Below are 22,403 nucleotides of genomic sequence, written 5' to 3'. Positions count from 1 at the left end.
ATGAGAGAGAGAGGGAGATCGAGAGGAAACGAGGCGGGGCGGCGGCGCTGAAGACCTGAGGCGGCGGTAGTCGACGGCTCCGGCAGGCGGACTCGCCGGCGCAGCGAGGGAAGAGCAGCGCTCGGGCTCCCTCCCGATCCAGGTGGGATCGAGCGGGGGGCACTCGGGCGCGGGAGGCACACGTCCAGGCGGCGGAGATCCGGGCCTGCGCGGGCCCAAGATGGGCTCCGCGAGCCGCGGCGAAGTGGGGCGCAGGGAGGGCAGGTGGCGCGTGCTGGTTGGCTGCGGGCGACGCTGGGGGGATGAGGTGGCGCGCGGAGGTTGACCGGGACGGCGGCTTGGTGGATTTGGCGGCGACAAGTGGCGGAGCAAGGATGGCCGGGCGCGGAATGCGAGGAGGGGAGGCGGTTGCAGGTTAGGGGAGGTTAGGGGCTAGGGTTTGTCTGCTTTGGACGAAGGAGTGTCCATTTATAGGTAGGGGGCTAAGAGAGGGGGGGTTTCGGAGCCTCCGATCGCGATCCGACGGATCCGATCGCGAGGGGGATTTGGCAGGCCTTGGTGGGCTGATTGTGGCTATGTAGAAGACCAAGGGCTGAGAGGAGAGAAGGGAAGGAGAGGCCTGACGGCAGTTTCCGGAGACCGAAAACGTCCGACGAACGAACCGGCAACGATGCCGCTATATGTTTAACGGTTGGGCTATCAAACGAGCTCCGAATGCGACGAAACTTGATAGGCACTCTGTCTACACTATAGTAAGATCGCACGCCAAGTTTCGACCCATTCCGAGAACATTTTTCGGCCACTTATAAAAATAATATTTCGGACGTGCCGGGGGCGCGTGCGAGTGTGACTGGGCTCGGAACGAACAACGGAAGGAGCGGGGAGACCGAGACGGATGCAAGTTTTAAAAACAATGATGGCAACGAGTGCCCATGCATTGCAAATGACGCGATGATGAATGCAACACACAAATAAAACACACGGCGAACACGAAAAACAAGGAAGGCAACTGGAGCGTCGGTGTCGGGGTGTTACAACTGTCCAGCTCAGGCTGTGGCTTACTGTTTTTGTCATCATTTTTCTCCTTGCATGCAACCTTTTTCTGGGTTGCGTCGGCCCCTTTCTTCCCTCTTGTGTTTGAAACAGGAGGTGGAAGAATTGTTTCTTTTTTGATAGCACCAGTTCCGCTGTGTTCGGTATTTTCTACTTGCTCGGCATTATTGTCATGTTCGGATTTCTCTGCTTGCTTTAGTTTGGCTGCTTCTTCTTCTTCTTCGTTGAGCACATCAACTGCCTCGATCAGTGCCCTCATAGCAGACAATGCTCTGTGGCACCCAGCGTCGGACCTTGTCGCTCTGTTTGCAAGGTCCATTGTTGTTTCTGTCAGCAATTTTCTACGGCAAAAAAGCGAGGTTCCATCTGGTGTTGTTTGTTCGTAGTCTCTTCTGTCAAACGTCGCATTTGATCTTGCGTTACGGGTGTATCTTTTCTTGATGTACACCTCAGGAATCTTGAGTACTCTCAAATGAGAAAGCATGCATAACACATGGACGCAAAAGAGCCCTGCAGACAACACATGTTTTCTTTGTATTGTAAGTGAACTACATGAAATTAATAAACACATATTTTTTCGTTATTTGTTCATTTTAAAGAAGTGAACTTCATTTGGTTTTGTGAATTAGTCATGCATGTGGACTTTTAAAGTTCAGTAAGTGAGCTTTCGTGCATGACTATCAGAAACTAGAATTTTTTTTGATAGGAGTCTCACCTGTGTGTGTCTAGAGTTTGCACTCACATTCGTAGACACCTTTCTCTTCATCGGCGACCACTTGGAAATTATGCCTTGCCCAGTCAAATGCATCCGATCTGTTCTAGTGGTGTACGAGATACTTTGTCGGGTTCTCAGGGCACCGTTCTGCTCTGAATGCAGTGCTACGGTAGAGTGTTTCTTTGAAATCTGCAAACACTGCCCTTGTATACACTTTTGATAGCTGAACTTCGAACCCAAACTGGATTGTTGTCTTTACCTCTGACTGCATGATCAGAAATGCACTGTTACGAACCAGAGAAATGAAAAAATTGTTTGTTTTTGTTGTTATATTTTTAGCAGTTTTTTATTGACATTTTGTTTACCTCATTTGCTACTGTCTCTGCGTGCTCGACGGCCTTCCTGGTCTGAATGCACTTGTCCACCTACTGAGCAAACAAATGGAGATCATGCTTCTCTTTGACAAAGTTTTTCTTCAGTATGCGATTCATGCTCTCTCTTCTCTGTGTGGAAGTCATCCGAGCACAGGAAATTTCCTTGTAGTAAGCCGAGATCCACTCGTGCCTGTCATCCCACAGCGAAATCATCACTTCATCGTCTTGCAAGTTGTATCTCTGAATGAGGTCCTTCCATGCTCGTTCAAATTCTGACGACATTAGTGGGTGGTTCAGCACCGCATTGAGGTCATCCTTGAGTTTCTCGTGCGCCTTATACAGCAAGGCGAGGTGGTCTTTGTACTTCTTCATGATATGCCACCGACACAACTTATGCAGAGTATGTGGGAGGATAGTTTTTAATGCTGCCTTCATCGAAGAACACTAGTCTGAGAAGGCACAAATAGTGTTTTTTTATTAAGTTGTTTGTGTGTGTAAGATAAATGGAAGAAATATAAGTGCACCAAACAAACGTAAGTATGCAGGTGTTTGTTTTTTTTGTACCTGTGAGCATGCAGATTGGCGGCTTGTTGTTCATACACCTCAGAAATGTTTTGAAAACCCACTCGAACAACGGTATTGTTTCATCTCGCACGAGTGCAATAGCAAATATGGTGCTCTGTAGATGATGGTTCACTCCCACGAAGACTCCCAGCGGCATGTGGAATTTGTTAGTTTTATACGTCATGTCAAATGTAACGCAATCTCCAAAATCTTCATACGATCCTTTGCAACTTGCGTTGGCCCAAAAGACGTTTCTTACACGGTTATCTGCATCAACGTCATAATCATAGAAAAGCTCTGGGTTTATCTTCTGCATATTCTCGAAGAAATCCAGAAGTTTCTTGACGTCATCTTGGAACTCTTCTCTGGCAAACTTTTGCTTCCTGCATTTTCAAACGCAATGCAAACTCATCTCATCAAACAGGAAATAATTACCAACAGGATGCTCAAGCGATATGGTTTGTGATGTGCTTACTTGTTTACCCAGTCGCGGCTAGTATTTCCCATGTACTGCAGACCACCGGACATACGCGACAGCGTTGACATCATCTGAGTGTGTGTGTGTGGTTGTCCAGTTGCATGTCTTTCACTAACTGGTCTATCAAAGGATCGTCTTTTTGTGCGATCGCATGTGCAAAAGCATCCCAGGGCTTTCCAGCATCTTGTGATTGTGGTTGAGTTCAACCATTTCTATCACAAATTTGCCATCCTTCCTCTTTTTGACTCTAATCTTTGCCTTGCAGTCAATCCTTTTTTATGTCTTCTGACGTTTCCGGTGATAATCTGACACAGTCTGCTTGTGCGTCCCTTCTCTTGAGCAGACAATGTAGGCATTTGTCCTGTGTTTTGCCCTCTTGCGTATGCCAAACCCTGCACATCTTGCATAATTGTTGTAAAAGTCCCATGCCTTGTCGTACGTGGTGAACTTCATTCCAGCGGCAGGTATGAGGTTCAGCGGCATGTTTTTATCCTGCATTAAGTGTAATGCTCTATGAGATAATTTGTTCTGTTCTGTTTTTTAAATACGAGGAGTGCATACGAGTTTAATAAAGCATTGCAATGTTCCTAAGTTTTTAGAAGAATCCAATGTATTAGATGCTAGGTCAAACATCACAAGAAATATCAGTGTGCACTGCAATGTTATCTGAATGGACTGCAACTATTATTATTATTTTCAGAACATAAACTTACATGTGTGTAGAGTCGTTCACCCGATGGTGTTTGCAGCTCGCCGGGTTGTATTGGACATGGCGGGGTTATAGCAGATCTGTGTAGTTGAGGATCTCGCGGCGGCAATAGTGAGGAGGATTTGTACCTGCTTTTGACTTTTGACCGAGGCACCGTTGGTGGTCGCAGTGTCGAAGTTGATGCAGCAGCTCTGCTTGGAGCTCTATTTTTCGGTGCAGCAGGTGGACGCTGAGCTCTGTTTTGGGGTGCAGCAGGTGGACGTGGTGGTAATCCAGTGTTGTGACGATGGCTCAGTGGATTGGTTTGAAAATTTTGCAGCGGTGGCACATCATCGTAGTCATAATCATCATCTGCTGCAACATCGTGTTCAACTGCATCATCATTGTCTATTCGAACATGCTGTACAAACGTAGTGAACTCGTGCTTATACTCTGGGTTGAGAACTGTTATTGGCTCATCTTCATCGTAGTCATCTTCATCCTCCTGTCGGTGAGTGCCCTCCCACACGAATGTGACGTAGTCGTCATCCTCGACTATCTCTTCTCCCTGGGAAAAATCCTCTTCCGGAGAGTACTGCACCCTGTTTGTTGTCATGAAGAATCCTCGAGGAATCTCACGGGTAACCCAGCCAGTTTCTCTTTCAGAAGAAGCTTTACTCTTCTGAAAGTAGTTGTTCCCTGGGTTGCCAATTATGCGTGGCATTTTGTATCTGTTGAACGTCATTTCCTGCACACAAACGACCGAGCTGCATTGTCAGGCAAAATGAACTGAATCATGCGAACTGCAATGTGTTTCATATGGTACTGCGAACTAATGCACGCTGACTGCATCACCCCGCAAGGTGAACTGAAGTAACTGCACTGCATCTTTGTACGTAATGAACCTACACAAGCGTACTGCATAACCGAGTAAGTGCACTACATTTTCCCCCACAACGAACCGAAGCAACCGCACTGCATCGTTTTTGTAGGCGTACTGGACTGCTTGTACTGCTTTGTCTGTTATAACTAAACTGATATGGTTTGAGGAAGTGTACTGCTTACCTCGTGTTGCAGTGATTTCTTGCATTTGTAGGAGGAAGTTCCCTTCTCGTTCGTCTGCACAACTTTCGCGTTCACCCGTGCAGTCCACTTGCCCTTCAGAAGTTCATGAGTGGTCTGGACATTGCTCAAGGTGAACGGAGACGGAGGATTTGCTCTGAAGGTCGTTGCAGACTTAATCCAAGTAGCTGTCGTGGATGAAGGAACCTTGCGCACGGTCCTCCTCGCTCGAATTGGTTTGATGTCGAGGCAGCACCAATCGACATCTGATGAAGTACAGGTAATTGCAGGCCCGGAGGAGTTCGGTGGCGGCGCTACCGAGCTGCTGCCGTGGAAGAAGGACGATATGCTGGTGGGGGAGGTGTTGCTCGGTTGCTGCCGCGGAAGAAGGCCGAGAGGCGATGGGCGGCGTCACTGCTTGGCCGCCGCCGCGGAAGAACACGGGGAGCGGAGGGGCGGCGTCGCTGCCGGCCGCCACCGCGGAAGAAGGCCGGGAGGGGAGGGGCGGTGGCGCTCCCAGGCCGTCGCCGCGGGAGAAAGCGGGGAGGGGAGGGGCGGCATCGCTCCCAGGCCGCCGCCGCGGAAGAAGGCCGGGAGGGGAGGGGCGACGGCGCTTCCAGGCCGCTGCCGCGGAAGAAGGCCGGGAAGGGAGGGGCGGCGACGCTCCCAGGCCGCTGCCGCGGTAGAAGGTCGGGAGGGGAGGGGCGGCGGCGGCGCTCCCAGGCCGCTGCCGCGGTAGAAGGTCGGGAGGGGAGGGGCGGCGGCAATCTGTTGGGGGATGTGCAGAATAAGGCTGGTGTTATTAGAATAAGACTCTTAAGGGGTGTTATCATAATAGACCCACCCTATATATGTATATATATGTATATGTATGTGTGTGTGTGTGTGTGTGTGTGTGGGAGGGGAGGAGAGGCAGCAAGGGGGCACCCCAAGTAGGATCTGAATCCTACTTGGGGTTTCCCCAAGTGGCGCCCCCCCCCCCCCCCTTTTCTTTTTCCATCGGAGAAGAAAGGAAGGGGAAGAAGAGAAGGAAGGGGGGCTGAACCCCCTCTTCTCCTTATCCTATTCGGCCACCTGCCATAAGGGGGGCGCCACCCCTTGTGGGCTGGTGTGTTCCTCTCTCATGGCCCATATATTCCCCCCGGGGGTTCCGGTTCCCCCCCACCCCCGGTACTCCGATAAATACCCGATACATTCCGGAACACTTCCGGTGTCCGAATACTATCGTCCTATATATCAATCTTTACCTCTCAACCATTTCGAGACTCCTCGTCATGTCCGTGATCTCATCTGGAACTCCGAACAACATTCGATCACCAAATCACATAACTCATATAATACAATATCGTCATCGAACGTTAAGCGTGCGGACCTTACGGGTTCGAGAACTATGTAGACATGACCGAGACACCTCTCCGATCAATAACCAATAGCGAAACCTGGATGCTCATATTGGCTCGTACATATTCTACGAAGATCTTTATCGGTCGAACCGTTATGACAACATACGTTATTCCCTTTGTCCATCGGCATGTTACTTGCCCGAGATTCGACCGTCGGTATCTTCATACCTAATTCAATCTCATTACCAGCAAGTCTCTTTACTCGTTCCGTAATACATCATCCTGTAATGAACTCATTAGTCACTTTGCTTGCAAGGCTTCTTATGATGTGTATTACCGAGAGGGCCCAGAGATACCTCTTCGATACTCGGAGTGACAAATCCTAGTCTCGATCTATGCCAACTCAACAAACACCTTCGGAGATACCTGTAGAGCATCTTTATAATCATCCAGCTACGTTGTGACTTTTGATAGCACACAAGGCATTCCTCCGGTATCCGGGAGTTGCATAATCTCATAGTCGAAGGAATATGTATTTGACATGAAAAAGCAATAGCAATAAAACTGAACGATCAATATGCTAAGCTAACGGATGGGTCTTGTCCATCACATCATTCTCCTAATGATGTGATCCCGTTATCAAATGGCAACTCATGTCCATGGTTAGGAAACCTTAACCATCTTTGATCAACGAACTAGTCAAGTAGAGGCTCACTAGGGACACAATGTTTGTCTATGTATTCACACATGTATTTAGGTTTCCGATCAATACAATTTTAGCATGAATAATAAACATTTATCATGAATAAGAAATATAAAATAACAACTTTATTATTGCCTCTAAAGCATATTTCCTTTACCGAGATCCAATCACGGAAGCGGGTAGGGAAGTCATGGTGACCCAATATCTCCATCAAGTAGTCCCATCTAACTAAGTCAAAGGCCTTCTTGTGTCAAGCTTGAAGAGGAGCATGAGTTTCTTAGTGCGATGGAATCTTCTAGCCAAATTTCACACATACATGAAGTTGTCATGTATGCTTCTCTTCTTGACGAAAACACTATGTGCCATGAACACGATATCATTCATGTGGGGAGTCAGCCTAGTGGCAAGGATCTTGGCTATGAGCTTGGCCAAAACATGGATAAGACTAGCTGGTCTGAAGTCAGAGATTTCCTCGATGCTGTCCTTAGGAACGAGAGCGATATTTGCCGAGTTGAGCCAATGCAACTTCGTCGCGTGGAGGTTCAAGAGCCTATTAATCACAAGCATGATGTGATCCTTAATAATATGCCAGCAACTCTTGAAGAATAATTTCCCCGTAAAGCCATCGGGGCCGGAGCTTTGTCACTACGAGTCTAGGAAGGGCAAGACAAGTGAGCTGGTTTTGTAGGGATGTACACTAGTCTTATATGCTGGACAATCTTGTTCAGACATCCAACATAATCAGGAGGGATAATTGTCATGGAGGTGCGCACATGAGCAAGCAGTTGCAGTGCCATGACCAACTTGTTCAGACAGGGTAGAAACTTCCATGCCAACCTTACATGGTCAGGGGCAAAGAAAAAGATGCTCTCGTAAAGATTATACAAGCCCACATCAGATGAAAATGGGAGCACTTATCTAGCTAATGGTCTTTTACACAGAAACATCATCTATGAGTAGACAGATCTTTTCAACAACTCAATATGCTATGTATGGCCATAGAAGGTCCTTTCCACGCACCAGCTCACGCCACGATTCGAAACCAACATCTGAACAGATCAATCCGAGTGACAGGTTTCCTACCTCCACTTCTTTCATGAGTTTCGCCACGCCATCACTTTACACGGGAAACCTTGGAGATTGACAAGCAGAGATGCAAAAACCTAGACGGCTAACAAGCTACAAGCCTGCAACAAAGAGAACGAATATGATTAATTGGAGAATGTTTGAAGCATTACGGAGGTTACTATTAACATATGAATGTTTTTCTTCTATGCATCTGAAACTCGAGAGTAAAGAATTGTGTTAATACTGGAGCTGAGCAAAATCCTTGTGTGTCGTTTATCTCTTTGTTAGACATCATTTTGTACAACAAACGAAAATGAACAGAATGAAGGTAGCCAGGTAGGTGGTGCTGTAGAGGTAAGCATAACCGTAAATAAACAATCAAAGAATTCATAGCACATATAAGTTATTTCAAGGAACAATTGTGCGCTATAATTTGTGTTCCTACATGGGCGGACAGACTTGAGGAATTGGGAGCAGGGGTAACAAAATATTTTTGTTAGCAGATCACCAAAGAGAAAAAATACAATTTAAAGAGGTTGATCATGCTTGGTTAACATAAGGAGGCAACAGACTCAATCATGATATCCATTTTCTTCCAGAATCTCTTACAGATGGGATATAAAATCTATCCAAGCAGAATAAATAAGTTGATACATAATACCAGCGCAGCATTTATTCATGAAGAACGTTCTTTTGTACTTGAAAGAAAAGATAGAATTCCTCCATGCTTGTTCACGGTAAGATTTTACTCATAAATTACAAGCCTTCGAAAAGTCAAGCTTTGCAGAGGACAAAATCAAGTTGTTTACATCATCTGAGTCACACCATCCTTTTCCCTATCAAAGGCAAGGGCCATTCGCAATCTCACATAATGTACACACTAAGCAATGTTTAGCTATTTATTTTCTTTGTGCAAATTATTAGCTAAAGAAATAATCAATATCATTTTCTAGACAACCATTTTATTTTGGAACCCCTAAAACCATTTATATTCTAAGAATCAGGAGCAAAACAAGATTTTACATTTGAGATGCATACCACATAAGAAACTGATATAAAAACTTGATTTTGTTGAAATTACTTCAATGTCAAATATTTAGCTTCAGGACTTCAGGCAAAATAGCCTAAATTTTACCGAATCAAAATCACAAGACTTGAAAATTACTACAGTGGCAATACAGGAGAGCAAGCACAAAAGTGAAGGGCTGAAAAATTAAGCATGAAGACACGTTAAATAGTTGTTTGCTAGTTACTGCAGCCCATGGTTCGGTAAGCATCAAAGTGGTACCTAATTGGAAAACTTTTAAGCTGCTGTCGCAACAGAACAATATGAATACTAAGAATAACAACGAGTGAGATAGCTTATTCTTGTAAGCCCAAATGGGTTTCCTCAAAACATGAGTGCCGCACAGAAGTGCTTAATTAATACGAGGTTTAGCAGTTGATTTCATGACAATGTTTAGAAGAGTGTTTTCATAAAGCAAAGGGCCCAAACAAAACAGCAAACACAGAGTCATAATCAACAATTACATATTAAGGTAGTACTGGTCTACTGAAAAAAAAAACGAATCCACCAAAATTTTCCAGCACAGATTCATTATCATCCGCTATCCTATATAAAATAATAAAAGTCTAACTCCAGCAATATGTGGAACCGGTATTCAGGCAAGCTCTCCATCGGTTAATCTGGTTGAAGCCCCAAAGCCCACTAGCCACTGAATTAGTGTGGATCGCTAAAGAGCGTCCTACATACTGTACTAGATCATCAGCCGCTGGTGGGATTTCTCATCCACAGCCCCTCCACTCCCACCCACCCTCTCGTCGCCGCGGCTAAGCCATGCGGCTGCCGAGGACGGGAGCGGCAGGGCCTTCCTCTGCCGTGGTTCCGGGGCGCGGACACGGTGGATCTTCAAGCGGGTGTCCTGGTCCGGCGTGTGCACGGTCCGGCGTCGGCCGCGCAGCGATGGGCCTTCTTCTGCAGTCGACAGCCCACCCCGGCAGTGCGGCGTTTCCTGGCGGTGGTGGCACAGCTGCGGCTCTGGCCGTGTGCTGCGGATGTCTACTGACGGCAGGGACGTTTCCTTGGGGTGTGGCGGAAGACAGTGGAGATGGATCCGATGGTCCAGCCGGTATTGGATGCGAGTGTGCCAGTGAAAGCTTCTTTTGGCCTCGGCCGGAACCCTCAACGGCGGCACCCGTAGGTGTCGTTACCCCGTTGGAGGCATTGTGGGGCGATTCTCGGTCCCTGTGCGCTCCCGGGGAAACCCCGGATTTGGGCTTTCTAGATCGGAGATGGCGATGTCCCGGCGTCATTACCCCCATAGGGGCATTATCTTTGGAGCCATTCATCAGCTGGAGGGACAAGTGTTTGGCTTCGATGGCTGGGCGCGGGTCTCCACATGCTTCTCGTGCGGTGAGCAAGGTGGAGCGGTGTGGCATCTACAGTCTCGGCAGCAGCGAGTCTGGGCGGCATGGTGCAACGGGGTCTGAACACTAGACACCGTTTGATGGGCGTGCGTAGGAGGGTGGCATTGTCTGGCATCCTGGTGGCATCGACAGCAGAAGGGTCTGGCAAGATCAATGCATTGATCACGCCTGAAGACGGGACGGCAGAAGATGGCGGTGGCGGATTCTAGAGCGCGCACATGCGGTGTGTGCTGAGGGTCTGTTACATCGGTTGGTGCTCCCGGCTAGCCGACGGGCGGTTTGGTGAGGCCATCTTTTTTCATGGTGTGTGTTGGCAAGAGGTAGGGACACATCATTAACCTTGTAGGTAGGGCGACAGGTTTCGCCAGGAAGATTGCTTTGGGTATTCATGTATTTATTTTGTCAGGCTTTGTCAAATAATATAATAAGATGGCTGTGTGCATCGCTTGATGCATCCTCCTTTTCAAAAAAAAAACATACTGAACTAGATGTCGACACTATGACAATGGTAATTCCAACATTTCAGCCAGCTCGCTAGTAGCCACAATCCTGCAGATATCCCACAAATCACCCCCGTAACTAGGCATTCAGAAAGACTCTGTGACGCAGCCAAACAAGCAATCCTTGAAACCACAATCCATCATAACAATTGCAGCCAATCTTTTCTTTATCTTTACCTAATAATAAAGGACGGAAGCTTTCATAGTTCTCCATACGTCATCTTTTTATATCCGTTGATTTTATATGTAAATCATAAAGATCGACGGCTAAGATTAAAAGTACCACCCAAACTTAACCGCGTCCGCGTGGGCTTTTGACAGGGGGTTTTCCGTCCATCGGTCCACCCTGGCTCGAGCAACGCAATCGCAAAAAAGGCACTACCTAGGGCAAAAACCGACCAGTTTGAAACATGCGTACGCATGTTCTCCTCGGCTCGACCGCTTCTCTCCCGCCCTCACCTCGCATTGCTGACCACGGAGATGGTGCCTCCTCCTCTTTCCCCGTACATGGCAATGGCGCCTGAGTCCTGCACCAACCCACGCGGGTGGTGACGGAGTGGCTCGGGGAGGCGCAACCATGATCCGGTTGGGATCTCGCCATGGATCTGTTCGCCACCATGGAGGAGCGCGATGCAGCCGCCGTGGATGGGATCAAAGGAAGGAATAAACTGTTCCAAGGGCCAGCGTGGTAGCCGCCGAGGGGTACCGCAACCCCTGTGTCGTCGGCCCGGTATCTCCGCCGTTACCTCCTAGCTCTCGTCATTCCCCCATACCCTGCCAGGTGAGGGCCGCCACCCCAGCCTCACGTCCCAGGCTGCCGCCGCACGCACCTTCTACGAGGTCTGTTGTGCCTTCATCAACCTCCTCGCATCCCTGCTTGACCTGACCAGCGCTGTCCGCGGAAGGGACCATGGGTGGCGTTGCGGCGAGAGATATACAGATTACAGACCCCTCCTCTGATCCGATTTTATTCCAAGCCGTCGGTGGGCGGTGGCCCCGTTCGCTGTGACACGACCTTCCACAGGAATCAGAAGATGCAGTACTGCAACGCAGCAGTGGGAGCAAGATCCTAGCACCGCCGGCGTGTCCATCTTTGGCCTTTTGGCGATGTCGGACTCCCCGGCGACGGGCATGGCGTCAAGGCTGGCGAGGCCTTTTATTTTTGTCCTTCCGCACCACCCCCGATACCCGTTCGGTCTCCTTCTCTTCCTCTTGTCTGCTTCTTCTTCGCGCCGAACAAGACAGGGTAATGGCTCGGCGGCTGCCGTTGCCGGCGACTGGTGGCTCCACCGCGGGCGATGACCATGCAAGCCTGCCCTGGAGTACCTCCGCTCCTCATGAACCACGAGTGCCTCATTCGGTGCTCTGGCTCTGGGTCCTGGTGAGGAGCATCCGGTGGCCGGCGGTTCCATCCACCAGAACTTCGGAAGGAGAGAGATCGAGGTGATGGAAGCGAGGCGCTCTGCCCTGCCGTGGCCGTTCCATCCACGCAGACTTAGAAGGAGCGAACGCAGCAGCGCCAGATCGAGCGCGAGGCGCGTGAGGTGCATGTTGAAGCAGGAAGAAAATAGTCGTGACAGTAAAAGCTAAATGGATTCGTGACTTCTTTCTTCTTTCGTTTAGCTGCTCACAATGCATGATTGATGTTTGTTGATTTGCTCAAGTTGCCGCCATGCGTGCATGCGAGTTAGGATCAATCAAATAGCTAACACAAAGTTAAATACTCGGTGCTGTGATAAAATCCATATTGTATTCAGTATGATTCCACTGAATCATAGTTTTTTAATTTCATGGATAGAATAGAGCTAATGTGTGAACTATGTAGTTCTTTTTTTTGGAAGAACTTTTTTTTCTTTCCACCACCACCATGAATATGTTGATCTACTAAATAATAATCCCTCTGTATCTCAATGTAAGACCTTTTTGACACTTGTCATAGTGTAAAAAAAACGTCTCATATTATGTTACGTAGAGAGTACGTGTTTCATGATGGATAAGTCTGTGTACTAGGGTTGTTGTGGGGCTGCAGCACATGGTCCTTGTGGCAGTTAGGATAGAGTTCCTGGCCATCAAGGACTGGCAGTTAGGATAGCAACTTAGACTGGCATCTTAGACTAGCATCTTAGACTGGCATCTTAGCAGCATCTCAGCATATGCTTGGCTGGCTAGCAGCCTATAAGTATGTATCCCCAACCCCTCAGGTTGGTATGGCATTGTGTGAGACATAAACCAACGAAAATTGTCCCAACTCTCCTAGTGTCATCCACAACTATCAATGCTCAGGTTCAAAGGTCTAACAAGTGGTATCAGAGCCTCGTTATCTTGTACCCTGAGCATTTCCTGTGAGCAGCCTAAGTCGGTAGCAGCAGCTGCTCCGTCTGCCTCTGGTTACCTTCCTCCCTCCGGACTGTCGAGCAGCAGTTCGTCTTCAACAGCCTCCCCTTCACGCAACAGCCCCCCTGCAGCGAGCCATGTCTGCAGGTCGCTCTCAGCACACGGCTACCTCGAGCATACGGCGCCGGCAGGAGGCCGAGCGCGCCGTGGCAGAGGAGCGTGAGCGAGCAGCTGTAGCAACAGCTGCTGCGGCAGCAAGGGTGTCGAGGCTGGCTGCAGCGGAGCTGGCAGCGGCCAGAGCGGAGGTAGAAGCAGCCAGGGCGGAGGTAGAAGCAGCAGCAGCAGACGCAGCACGTGAGGCTACGGCGGATGCCAAGGTACTCCGCGGCGGCTCCGGCAGCTCCAACAGCTCCGACGACGGCGCTGACGCAAACCGCGCCAAAGTGGCGCAAGAGCGGACGGCGCAGTGGGCAGCCGAGCACGCCCGCGCTCCAGGTGGAGGTGCGCACCGCGACAGCGGCTGCAACGACCAGGACCGCGGCCTCTACAAGGTCCGGACCGTGGTCAGGGATGTTGGTCCCAGTGCTGGGTGGCCTACCCTCACTAAAACCAACTACGTCGAGTGGGCCGGGATCATGAAGATCAGGCTCCAGGTGCGGCGCATGTGGGAGGCAGTCCAGGACAGCAACGTCGACCACCAAGAGGACCGACGGGCGCTGGACGCCCTCATCGCCGCAGTCCCGCCCGAGATGCAGTTCTCGCTTTCCAGCAAGCGGACTGCCAAGGAAGCTTGGGACGCCATCGCCGCGGCACGCATCGGCAGCGACCGTGCTCGCAAGTCCACTCTGCAGGCACTTCGTAAGGAGTGGGAGAGCCTGGGTTTCAAGCCAGGTGAGGACGTTGATGACTTTGCTCTCCGTCTCAACACTCTGCTGCAGAAGTTGGTGAAGTTTGGTGATGCCACCTACACCGAGGAGAGAGCTGTCGAGAAGCTTTTTCGGTGCATCCCCGAGAAGTACAAGCAGATGGCTCGGTCGATCGAGTCTTTGCTGGACCTCTCCACGATGACAATCGAGGAGGCGATAGGTCGCCTCAAGGTCGTCGACACCGACGAGCCACAGCCTTCCTCGGGGCCCATCACCACCGGCGGGAAGCTGCTCCTAACTCGGGAGCCGTGGGATGCCAGCCTTGGTGACAGGAAGAAGGGGGAGCCTTCTTCCACGACGGGCGGCCGCAAGCGTGGCAAGCAGCGTAAGACGCGAAGAGGCCCCCCGGGCAGGGCACAAGGACGTGCCGAAGGTGACGCCCGCGGAGGCGCCAAGGACGGCGCCGCTGGCAAGCCGGCACAAGACAACAGTTGCCACAACTGTGGCCGGTTTGGCCATTGGGCCAACGAGTGTCGGCAACCACGACAAGGCCAGGCTCACGTCGCACAGGCGAAGGAGGAGACGGCTCTGTTCATGGCGCATGCAAGCATCGAGCTATCTTCAGCGGCACCAGTCGCAAAAGCTCTCATCCACCTCGACGAACCAAAAGCACACGCTCTTCTCGGCGATGGCTCCGGAAGGACAAGACTACGGAGTGGTGCCTCGACATCGGCGCCACCCACCACATGACCGGTCAAAGGGAATTCTTCGCCGAGCTCGACTCCGATGCGCGAGGCTCCGTCAAGTTTGAGGATGCCTCCGCTCTGGAAATTAAGGGCGTAGGCTCCGTCATCTTCACCACCAAGACGGGAGAGCACCGGCTGCTCACCGGTGTCTACTACATCACCGCGCTAAGGAACTCCATCATCAGCTTGGGACAGCTGGATGAGAATGGCTCACGCTTGCTGATTGAGCATGGGGTCCTACGCATCTAGGATCGCCAGGGTCGCCTTCTCGCCAAGGTACCCAGAGGTGAAAATCAACTTTACGTCCTTGATGTGCAGGTGGCACAACCGGTCTGTCTCGCTGTCCGTCGGGACGACGAGGCGTGGCAATGGCATGAGCGCTTTGGGCACCTTCATTTTGAGGCCCTGAAGCGTCTAAGTGCCAAGGAGATGGTACGAGGCCTGCCATGCCTCGGCCATGTGGAGCAGTTCTGCGACATCTGCGTATTGACGAAGCAGAGACGACTCCCCTTTCCCAAACAGGCGAGTTTTCGGGCCAAGGAGAAGTTGGAGCTCGTGCACGGAGACTTGTGCGGCCCGGTGACGCCAGCCACACCAGGACGTCGACGCTACTTCCTGCTGCTCGTCGACGATCTCTCTCGCTACATGTGGGCGATGATTCTCGGCAGCAAGGGAGAAGCGGCGGACGCCATCAGGCGCGCGCAGGTTGGTGTGGAGGCGGAGAGCGGCCGCAAATTGCGCGTGTTGCGCACTGACAACGGCGGCGAATTCACGGCGGCTGAATTCGCGTCGTACTGCGCCGATGAGGGCATCCAGCGCCACTACTCCACGCCGTACAGCCCGCAGCAAAACGGATTCGTCGAGCGGCGCAACCAGACGGTTGTGGGGATGGCTCGGGCTCTCCTCAAGCAGAGAGGGATGCCGGCTGTTTTCTGGGGAGAGGCGGTGCTGACGGCCGTCTACATCCTCAACCGCTCGCCTACTAAGGCACTCGACGGCAGGACACCGTACGAGGCCTGGCATGGGCGGAAGCCGGCGGTCTCCCATTTGCGGGTCTTTGGCTGTCTTGCGTTCGCTAAGGAGCTCGGCCACATCGGCAAGCTCGACGACAGGAGCACTCCGGGAGTCTTCATCGGCTACGCGGAGGGCTCAAAGGCCTACCGCATCCTCGACCCAAAGACACAGCGTGTGCGCACGGCGCGAGACGTCGTGTTCAACGAAGGGCGAGGGTGGCAATGGGACAAGGCGGTGGACGACGGCTCGACGCTGACGTATGACGACTTCATTGTCGAGTACGCCCACTTCAAGGAAGCCGGGGGAGCAAGCAGCTCCTCTTCGCCGGACACGTCTACCCCGGCCCCCAAAACTACATCGACTCCGGTGCCTGCTACGCCGACTGCACCACAACTGGCGACGCCGCATACTCCAGCCCCGGCAGTCACCACTCCGGGTTCGTCTTCATCAGTACCAGCTCACGCAGAGCGCAACCCGAGAAGTTCGCTTCCCCGCTCACTCACGACGAGGAGTGTGTCGACGCGTATTATGGAGGCGAACAGCTGCGGTATTGCATGATGGATGATCTACTCGGCGACCAGCCGGTGCCGGGACTGATGCCACGTGACCTGGAGGCGCAGCTACAACTCGCGTGTGAGGACGGCGAACCACGGTCCTTTGCAGAGGCCGAGAGAGATGCGGCATGGCGCGCCGCGCCATGCCGCGATGCAGTTGGAGATGGATGCGGTCGAGCAAAACCGCACCTGGGAGCTCGCTGACCTCCCTCGTGGTCACCACGCAATCACCCTTAAGTGGGTGTTCAAGCTGAAGAGGGATGGAGCCGGCGCCATCATCAAGCACAAGGCTCGCCTGGTGGCCCGAGGCTTCTTGCAGCAGGAAGGAGTCGACTTCGACGACGCCTTCGCTCCCGTGGCACGGATGGAGTCCGTGCGACTTCTCCTTGCGCTGGCTGCCCAGGAGGACTGGCGTGTCCATCACATGGATGTCAAGTCGGCATTCCTCAACGGCGACTTGAAGGAGGAAGTCTACGTGCATCAGCCACCGGGATTTGCGATTCCCGGCCAGGAGGGCAAGGTACTCTGCCTGCGCAAGGCTCTCTATGGCCTACGGCGGGCACCTAGGGCATGGAACGCCAAGCTGGACTCCACGCTAAAGAAGATGGGCTTCGAGCAAAGCCCGCATGAGGCTGCCGTCTACCGACGGGGCAGTGGAGGAAATGCCCTGCTGGTGGGCGTCTATGTTGACGACTTGGTGATCACCGGCACCAAAGATGCAGAGGTGGCGGCGTTTAAGGAAGACATGAAGGCCACCTTCCAGATGAGTGATCTACGGCTCCTCTCCTTCTATCTAGGGATTGAGGTGCACCAGGACCACTCAGGGATCGCGCTTCGACAGTCCGCCTACGCCAAGCGCATCGTTGAGCTAGTTGGGCTCACCGACTGCCACCCAGCTCTCATTCCGATGGAGGAGAGACTGAAACTAAGCCGCGACGGCACGACGGAGGAAGTGGATGCTACGCAGTACCGACGCCTTGTGGGGAGCCTTCGCTACCTCACCCACACACGGCCGGACTTGGCATTCTCCGTCGGCTATGTCAGTCGGTTCATGGAGCGACCGACGTCGGAACACCAGCAGGCAGTGAAGAGGATCGTCCGCTACGCAGCAGGGACCCTCGACCACGGCCTCCACTACCCTAGGTGTCCGGGGGCGGCACACTTCGTCGGGTACAGCGACAGCGACCACGCCGGCGACATCGACACCAGCAAGAGCACGAGCGGGATCCTCTTCTTCCTCGGCAAGTGTCGTGAGCTGGCAATCAGTCAAGCAGCAGGTGGTGGCCTTGTCCAGCTGTGAGGCTGAGTACATAGCGGCCTCCACCGCCTGCACTCAGGCACTCTGGCTCGCTCGACTGCTTGGTGATCTTCTCGTTCAAGACACCAGAACGGTGCAGCTCCTGGTGGACAGCAAGTCCGCCCTGGCCCTGGCAAAGAACCCCGTGTTCCACGAACGGAGCAAGCACATCCGACTGAGGTATCACTTCATCCGCAGCTGTGTGGAAGAAGGGAGCATCGAGGCGAGCTACATCAACACCACGGACCAGCTCGCAGACCTGCTCACCAAACCTCTTGGGAGGGTCAAGTTCCTCGAACTTTGCTCCAGGATCGGGATGATTCAACTCTCCCACAAGACGACGTACAAGACTTAGGGGGAGAATGATGGATAAGTCTGTGTACTAGGGTTGTTGTGGGGCTGCAGCACATGGTCCTTGTGGCAGTTAGGATAGAGTTCCTGACCATCAAGAACTGGCAGTTAGGATAGCATCTTAGACTGGCATCTTAGACTAGCATCTTAGACTGGCATCTTAGCAGCATCTCAGCATATGCTTGGCTGGCTAGCAGCCTATAAGTATGTATCCCCAACCCCTCAGGTTGGTATGGCATTGTGTGAGAAATAAACCAACGAAAATTGTCCCAACTCTCCTAGTGTCATCCACAACTATCAATGCTCAGGTTCAAAGGTCTAACATTTCAGTCCCAATTTTGTTGTCTCAGTGGCTGACCAAAGTTTGTGCTATACGTAGCAGAAGCATTATGATATTTTGTGAGCATGGATGAAAAGCAAGGTTTAAAACTAATTATTAAATGCACAATTCTTGATTATACTTGGTTCGGTTTATTCAACAACCTACTAACTTAGGCATTGTTTATTGTCTTCAATTATTGTTTTGCTTAAAGAACAATTTCATAACTTTTTTTCCCACTATAATTGATACGAACATTCCATAAGCTAAATACTATGTGTGTTCGGCCCCGATTTTTCAGTGTCAGTGGACTTAGCTAATTAGTGGGCTATCAATCAGAGTAGCATTATCAAAGTTGTCAGCACGGATGAAAGTAAGGTTTAAAACTTATTGTTATATTTGCAACCCACTAATTTAGGTATCTACAACCTTCGAATCTATTTAATTATATTAGTTGCGGCAGAGGAACAACGTGAAGAAGACATATAGAAAAGAAGACTAATTACATGATTAAATGACCATATTATGATTTTCTTCTTACTATATAAATTGCTTCTTTTTCTTAACACATCCTTCACGTCTAGAAGAGAACTAACTATATGCATCATCTGATTTTGTGTATTGTTAGGTTTGGGATGTGTTTTTCTCCCGTTGCAACGCACGGGCATGTTTGCTAGTGATGAGTAAAAGGAGGGAGATGAAAGAGCAAGGACGAAGGGCCTTACATCCAGGCAGCCACTGCGGGCCTGCGGCTGCTGTCTAGTGTTTCTTGCTCCGCGCAGGGTGCTTGGACCCGTCGGTGGCGAGCCTGTAGATCCAGTAGCCCTGCCACAGCACACAAAACACCCAGGTTTAGCCCCAATCCGGCCAGCGCTCACCCGGAGGAGTGTCTCCGGTCAAAGTGGGGCTTGTTTGAGTTGAGAGCAGAGGAGGGGGCGTACGAGGGCGAGGACGTGCGCGGCGATGAGGACGACGACGACGAGGGGCACGGCGTCGAAGAGGAGCCAGGGACGGAGCGCTGGCGCGACGGCGGCGCCGCGCGCCATGGCGATGCGGCGGGCGAGAGCGCCGGGGTGGCGGAGGCCGAGGGCGGGGTCGGGCACCGCCGGGGTGGCGGAGGCCATTCAGATTCGGGCTTGGCTGGGTCGGAGCTCTCGCCTCGTTTTTCTCGCTCGCTCGCTCGCTCGTCGCGTGACTCCTCTGTCTAACCCGGCTCGCTGCCGCTGGTGCCGCTGTTTTTGTGGGGATCCCTCCTGCCCTGCTCCTCCACCTCCCTGCGTGGCGTACTGGCGTGGCGTTGCACGGCCGGGATGGGAAGGCGGTGGTTGGATCGGATGGATCGGACTCGGAGCGGGGATGGATCCTTTTCCCTTCTTTTCCTGAGCGGCGCGGCGCGGGCGATGGGACTAGAGAGGCGCCAATTACCTGTCGCCTTTTTTTCCAGGTGCACCTAAAGCGGGCCGCGCCTCACGGATGCACGGCGTGCCAAAGGAGACGAGGACGCCCGCGCGGTGGAGTGCAACCGACGTTAGACGTTAATAATGGCCGTGGGGCGGCGCGGCGGCGGCGGTCTCGTGTAACCGGTGTTAGATGTTAGGGCGAACGCCGAGTGGGCGACCGACCTGATCTTACATGAAGACGTCGTGCATGGCAGCTTGATCGTAGGTCGCCGGCGTGAATGGCGCTCGGCCGTCTTGGCTTTGGGTCTCATCGGGATCGTAGGCAGCCGCGGCGGCACCGTCAGCAGAGCCAGTGGCCGCCGCACCATCTTCGAAGATGATGTTCTCCATGATGAAACGGTTGGCCGTTTCCTCGTTGCCGGCCGCCGGCATTCTGTCGAACGGGTTGCGGGTGTCGGGGAGCACGTCGGCTGGCATCTCCCGCGGGCGTTTCCTCGCCCCTCCGGATGATGATGCACCGCCTACCGGCGCGGCGCCGAGGTCGATGGACACGGGTGCGGGGCGTGGAAGGCGCCACCACGCTCACCTCCGGCGAGTACTCCCCGGAGAGTCGGGAGACATGGGATAGACGTGGAAGCCGGGAATCGGGTGCGTGGCAGACGCACGCGACAACTCTGGTGGCACCATCCGAGGAAACGCGAACGAGCCCGTGTTGGCTGCAGCCATGGCGGCGCTAACGAGCCCGTGTTGGCCGTGGCCATGGCGGCGCTGACGAGCCCGTGCTAGCCAGGGTCCAACCCTAGGTAGATCAGGGCCTCCCCCGTTGCCGCCGGGACTCGGGCGTTGGTTTTCTCCTGTTGTGCGGCGGCAGTGAGGACGGCGACGGCCGCTGCTTCGTCCCTTGCGTCCGCCGCGTGCCTCCGGCCCTTCCTCTTGGCCGACTGCACGGCCCGCTCCTAGGGCGTCAGCTGCTTCTTCTTGGGCGGCGCCGCGGTCTTGCGGGGGGCGCGGGGCTTGCCTTTGTCAGACAGGGCATAGGTGAGGTCAGATGAGGCGAGGGAGGCGAGGCCAGCAGCGGCATCAAGCAAATTGAAAGGATTCAGAGGCAATGTCTTTGGAGGGAACTCTGAAACACCAAGGCGATCTCTTGCTGCTTGGGATTTGGTATGTTTACCTAAAAACAAGGGAGGTCTTGGTGTTCTTAATCTAAGAGTGCAAAATGAGGCTCTGCTTATGAAATTTTTGCACAAATTCTATAATCACCATGACATCCCTTGTGTTGGTCTTATCTGGGATTCATATTATCATGGCTCTGTTCCTCACACTACCACTCTATGTGGCTCCTTTTGGTGGTGTTATGTTTTTAAACTAGCACACAAATACTGTCAACTGGCCTCTCCAAAGCTGGGGGATGGCAGGTCTATTATGTTTTGGACTGACAGTTGGGTTGCAGAGCTTAATGGTTCCTCCATCAGCCACAAAGTTCCCCGGCTTTTCTCCTTTGTTATTGATGGACAGTTATCAGTCTCAGAAGTTCTTTCCCAGGAGCTACTCTCCGGCTTGCATATCCCTTTGTCTACCCAAGCTTTCCAAGAGCAGGCCAGCCCTACAACATATGATGGATGGATATACCTGCTCTAGGGAGCATGATACCTGGATCTGGCCTTTCAATAAGGGTTGCTACAGACCTAAATCCTTTTATATGCATGTGCATCAAGATATTGCTGTTGATCCTATTTTCCAATGGATTTGGAAATGTTCATGCACCCTTAAAATTAAAATGTTTGGATGGTTACTGCTGAGAGACCGTCTAAATACCAGAGATATGCTTCAGAGGAGGCACTAGCATGTTGAAGATCATTCCTGTGTGTTATGTCCTCATCTCATCCATGAGGATGTCATCCATTTATTTTTCTCATGCAACTTCAGCCACAGGGTGTGTAATTACTTGCAGATAAACTAGGACCCTCAACCTGGAATGACTACTTACCAGATGGCAGTAAAGGCTAGGAAGGATTTTGGGCATAATTTCTTCACTGAAGTGGTGTTCACAGCTGCCTGGAATATATGGATTCTCAGGAATGGCAAGGTCTTTAGGAATGAAAGGCCTTCCTTCAGGTCATGGAGGCACAACTTTATCCATGACATGACTTTGCTCACTCATAGGATCAAATGTAAATTTAAGGATAGTCTCCTGAGTTGGATTTCTAACTTACCTTAGTTAGTTCTTTTTGTTTCCCCTTTTTGGGTTGTAAGTATTTTGTTCTTTCACTTTTGTTGTATATCTTGACTTGTACAAGACTTTTTGATCCCCTTTCTTTTGAATAAAAGAACTATGAGGCTTTTGCCTTACAGTACATAGTAAAAAAACTAGGTGGTATATATTTAGCAACAATGTAATTAGCACAGTCTGCATACCAATGAGTATTACGAGAAGCATTTATAACAGCTAATTGTTCATCAGGAAAACTATCATCAATAGGCAGTGGGTCATCAAGAACATTTTCCATTCGAGACAAATTATCAGCTACGGGGTTCTCAGCTCCC

General features: G+C 51.7%; 2 protein-coding genes across 3 annotated transcripts; both read right to left on the bottom strand.

Annotated features, from left to right (window-relative positions):
* Positions 1 to 1,076: 1,076 nt before the first annotated feature.
* On the bottom strand, positions 1,077 to 4,620 carry LOC141042544 (protein FAR1-RELATED SEQUENCE 3-like). 2 transcript variants are annotated; one of them, XM_073511286.1, is made up of 6 exons: positions 3,898 to 4,620; positions 3,182 to 3,676; positions 2,707 to 3,089; positions 2,134 to 2,591; positions 1,769 to 2,033; positions 1,077 to 1,563 (listed from the first exon to the last, which is right to left on the bottom strand). In XM_073511286.1, the coding sequence occupies exons 2-4, from the start codon at positions 3,253 to 3,255 to the stop codon at positions 2,587 to 2,589; spliced, it is 462 nt and encodes a 153-aa protein (XP_073367387.1). In that variant the 5' UTR covers positions 3,256 to 3,676; positions 3,898 to 4,620; the 3' UTR covers positions 1,077 to 1,563; positions 1,769 to 2,033; positions 2,134 to 2,586. The 2 variants fall into 2 exon arrangements, with proteins under 2 accessions (XP_073367387.1, XP_073367384.1); XM_073511283.1 differs by having other exon boundaries at positions 3,898 to 4,614.
* Positions 4,621 to 7,660: 3,040 nt separating this feature from the next.
* Positions 7,661 to 19,964, bottom strand: LOC109771326 (uncharacterized). Its single transcript, XM_020330012.4, has 3 exons — positions 19,398 to 19,964; positions 19,182 to 19,281; positions 7,661 to 8,167 (listed from the first exon to the last, which is right to left on the bottom strand). The coding sequence occupies exons 1-2, from the start codon at positions 19,578 to 19,580 to the stop codon at positions 19,216 to 19,218; spliced, it is 249 nt and encodes an 82-aa protein (XP_020185601.1). The 5' UTR covers positions 19,581 to 19,964; the 3' UTR covers positions 7,661 to 8,167; positions 19,182 to 19,215.
* Positions 19,965 to 22,403: the final 2,439 nt, after the last annotated feature.

The sequence above is a fragment of the Aegilops tauschii genome, chromosome 1, assembly GCF_002575655.3.
Source record: "Aegilops tauschii subsp. strangulata cultivar AL8/78 chromosome 1, Aet v6.0, whole genome shotgun sequence".
Taxonomy (NCBI): domain Eukaryota; kingdom Viridiplantae; phylum Streptophyta; class Magnoliopsida; order Poales; family Poaceae; genus Aegilops; species Aegilops tauschii.
The sequence above is the reverse complement of the archived record's forward strand: the minus strand, read 5'-3'. Positions and strand labels throughout refer to the sequence as shown.

Coding starts and splice junctions, on each gene's coding strand:
- LOC141042544 (XM_073511283.1), bottom strand. CDS start 4,596: ATGCCACGCATAATTGGCAACCCAGGGAACAACTACTTTCAGAAGAGT. Junction 3,677..3,897: donor GTGAACGACTCTACACACAT/GTAAGTTTATGT, acceptor CACTTAATGCAG/GATAAAAACATGCCGCTGAA.
- LOC109771326 (XM_020330012.4), bottom strand. CDS start 19,580: ATGGCCTCCGCCACCCCGGCGGTGCCCGACCCCGCCCTCGGCCTCCGC. Junction 19,282..19,397: donor CCGCGCACGTCCTCGCCCTC/GTACGCCCCCTC, acceptor GTGCTGTGGCAG/GGCTACTGGATCTACAGGCT.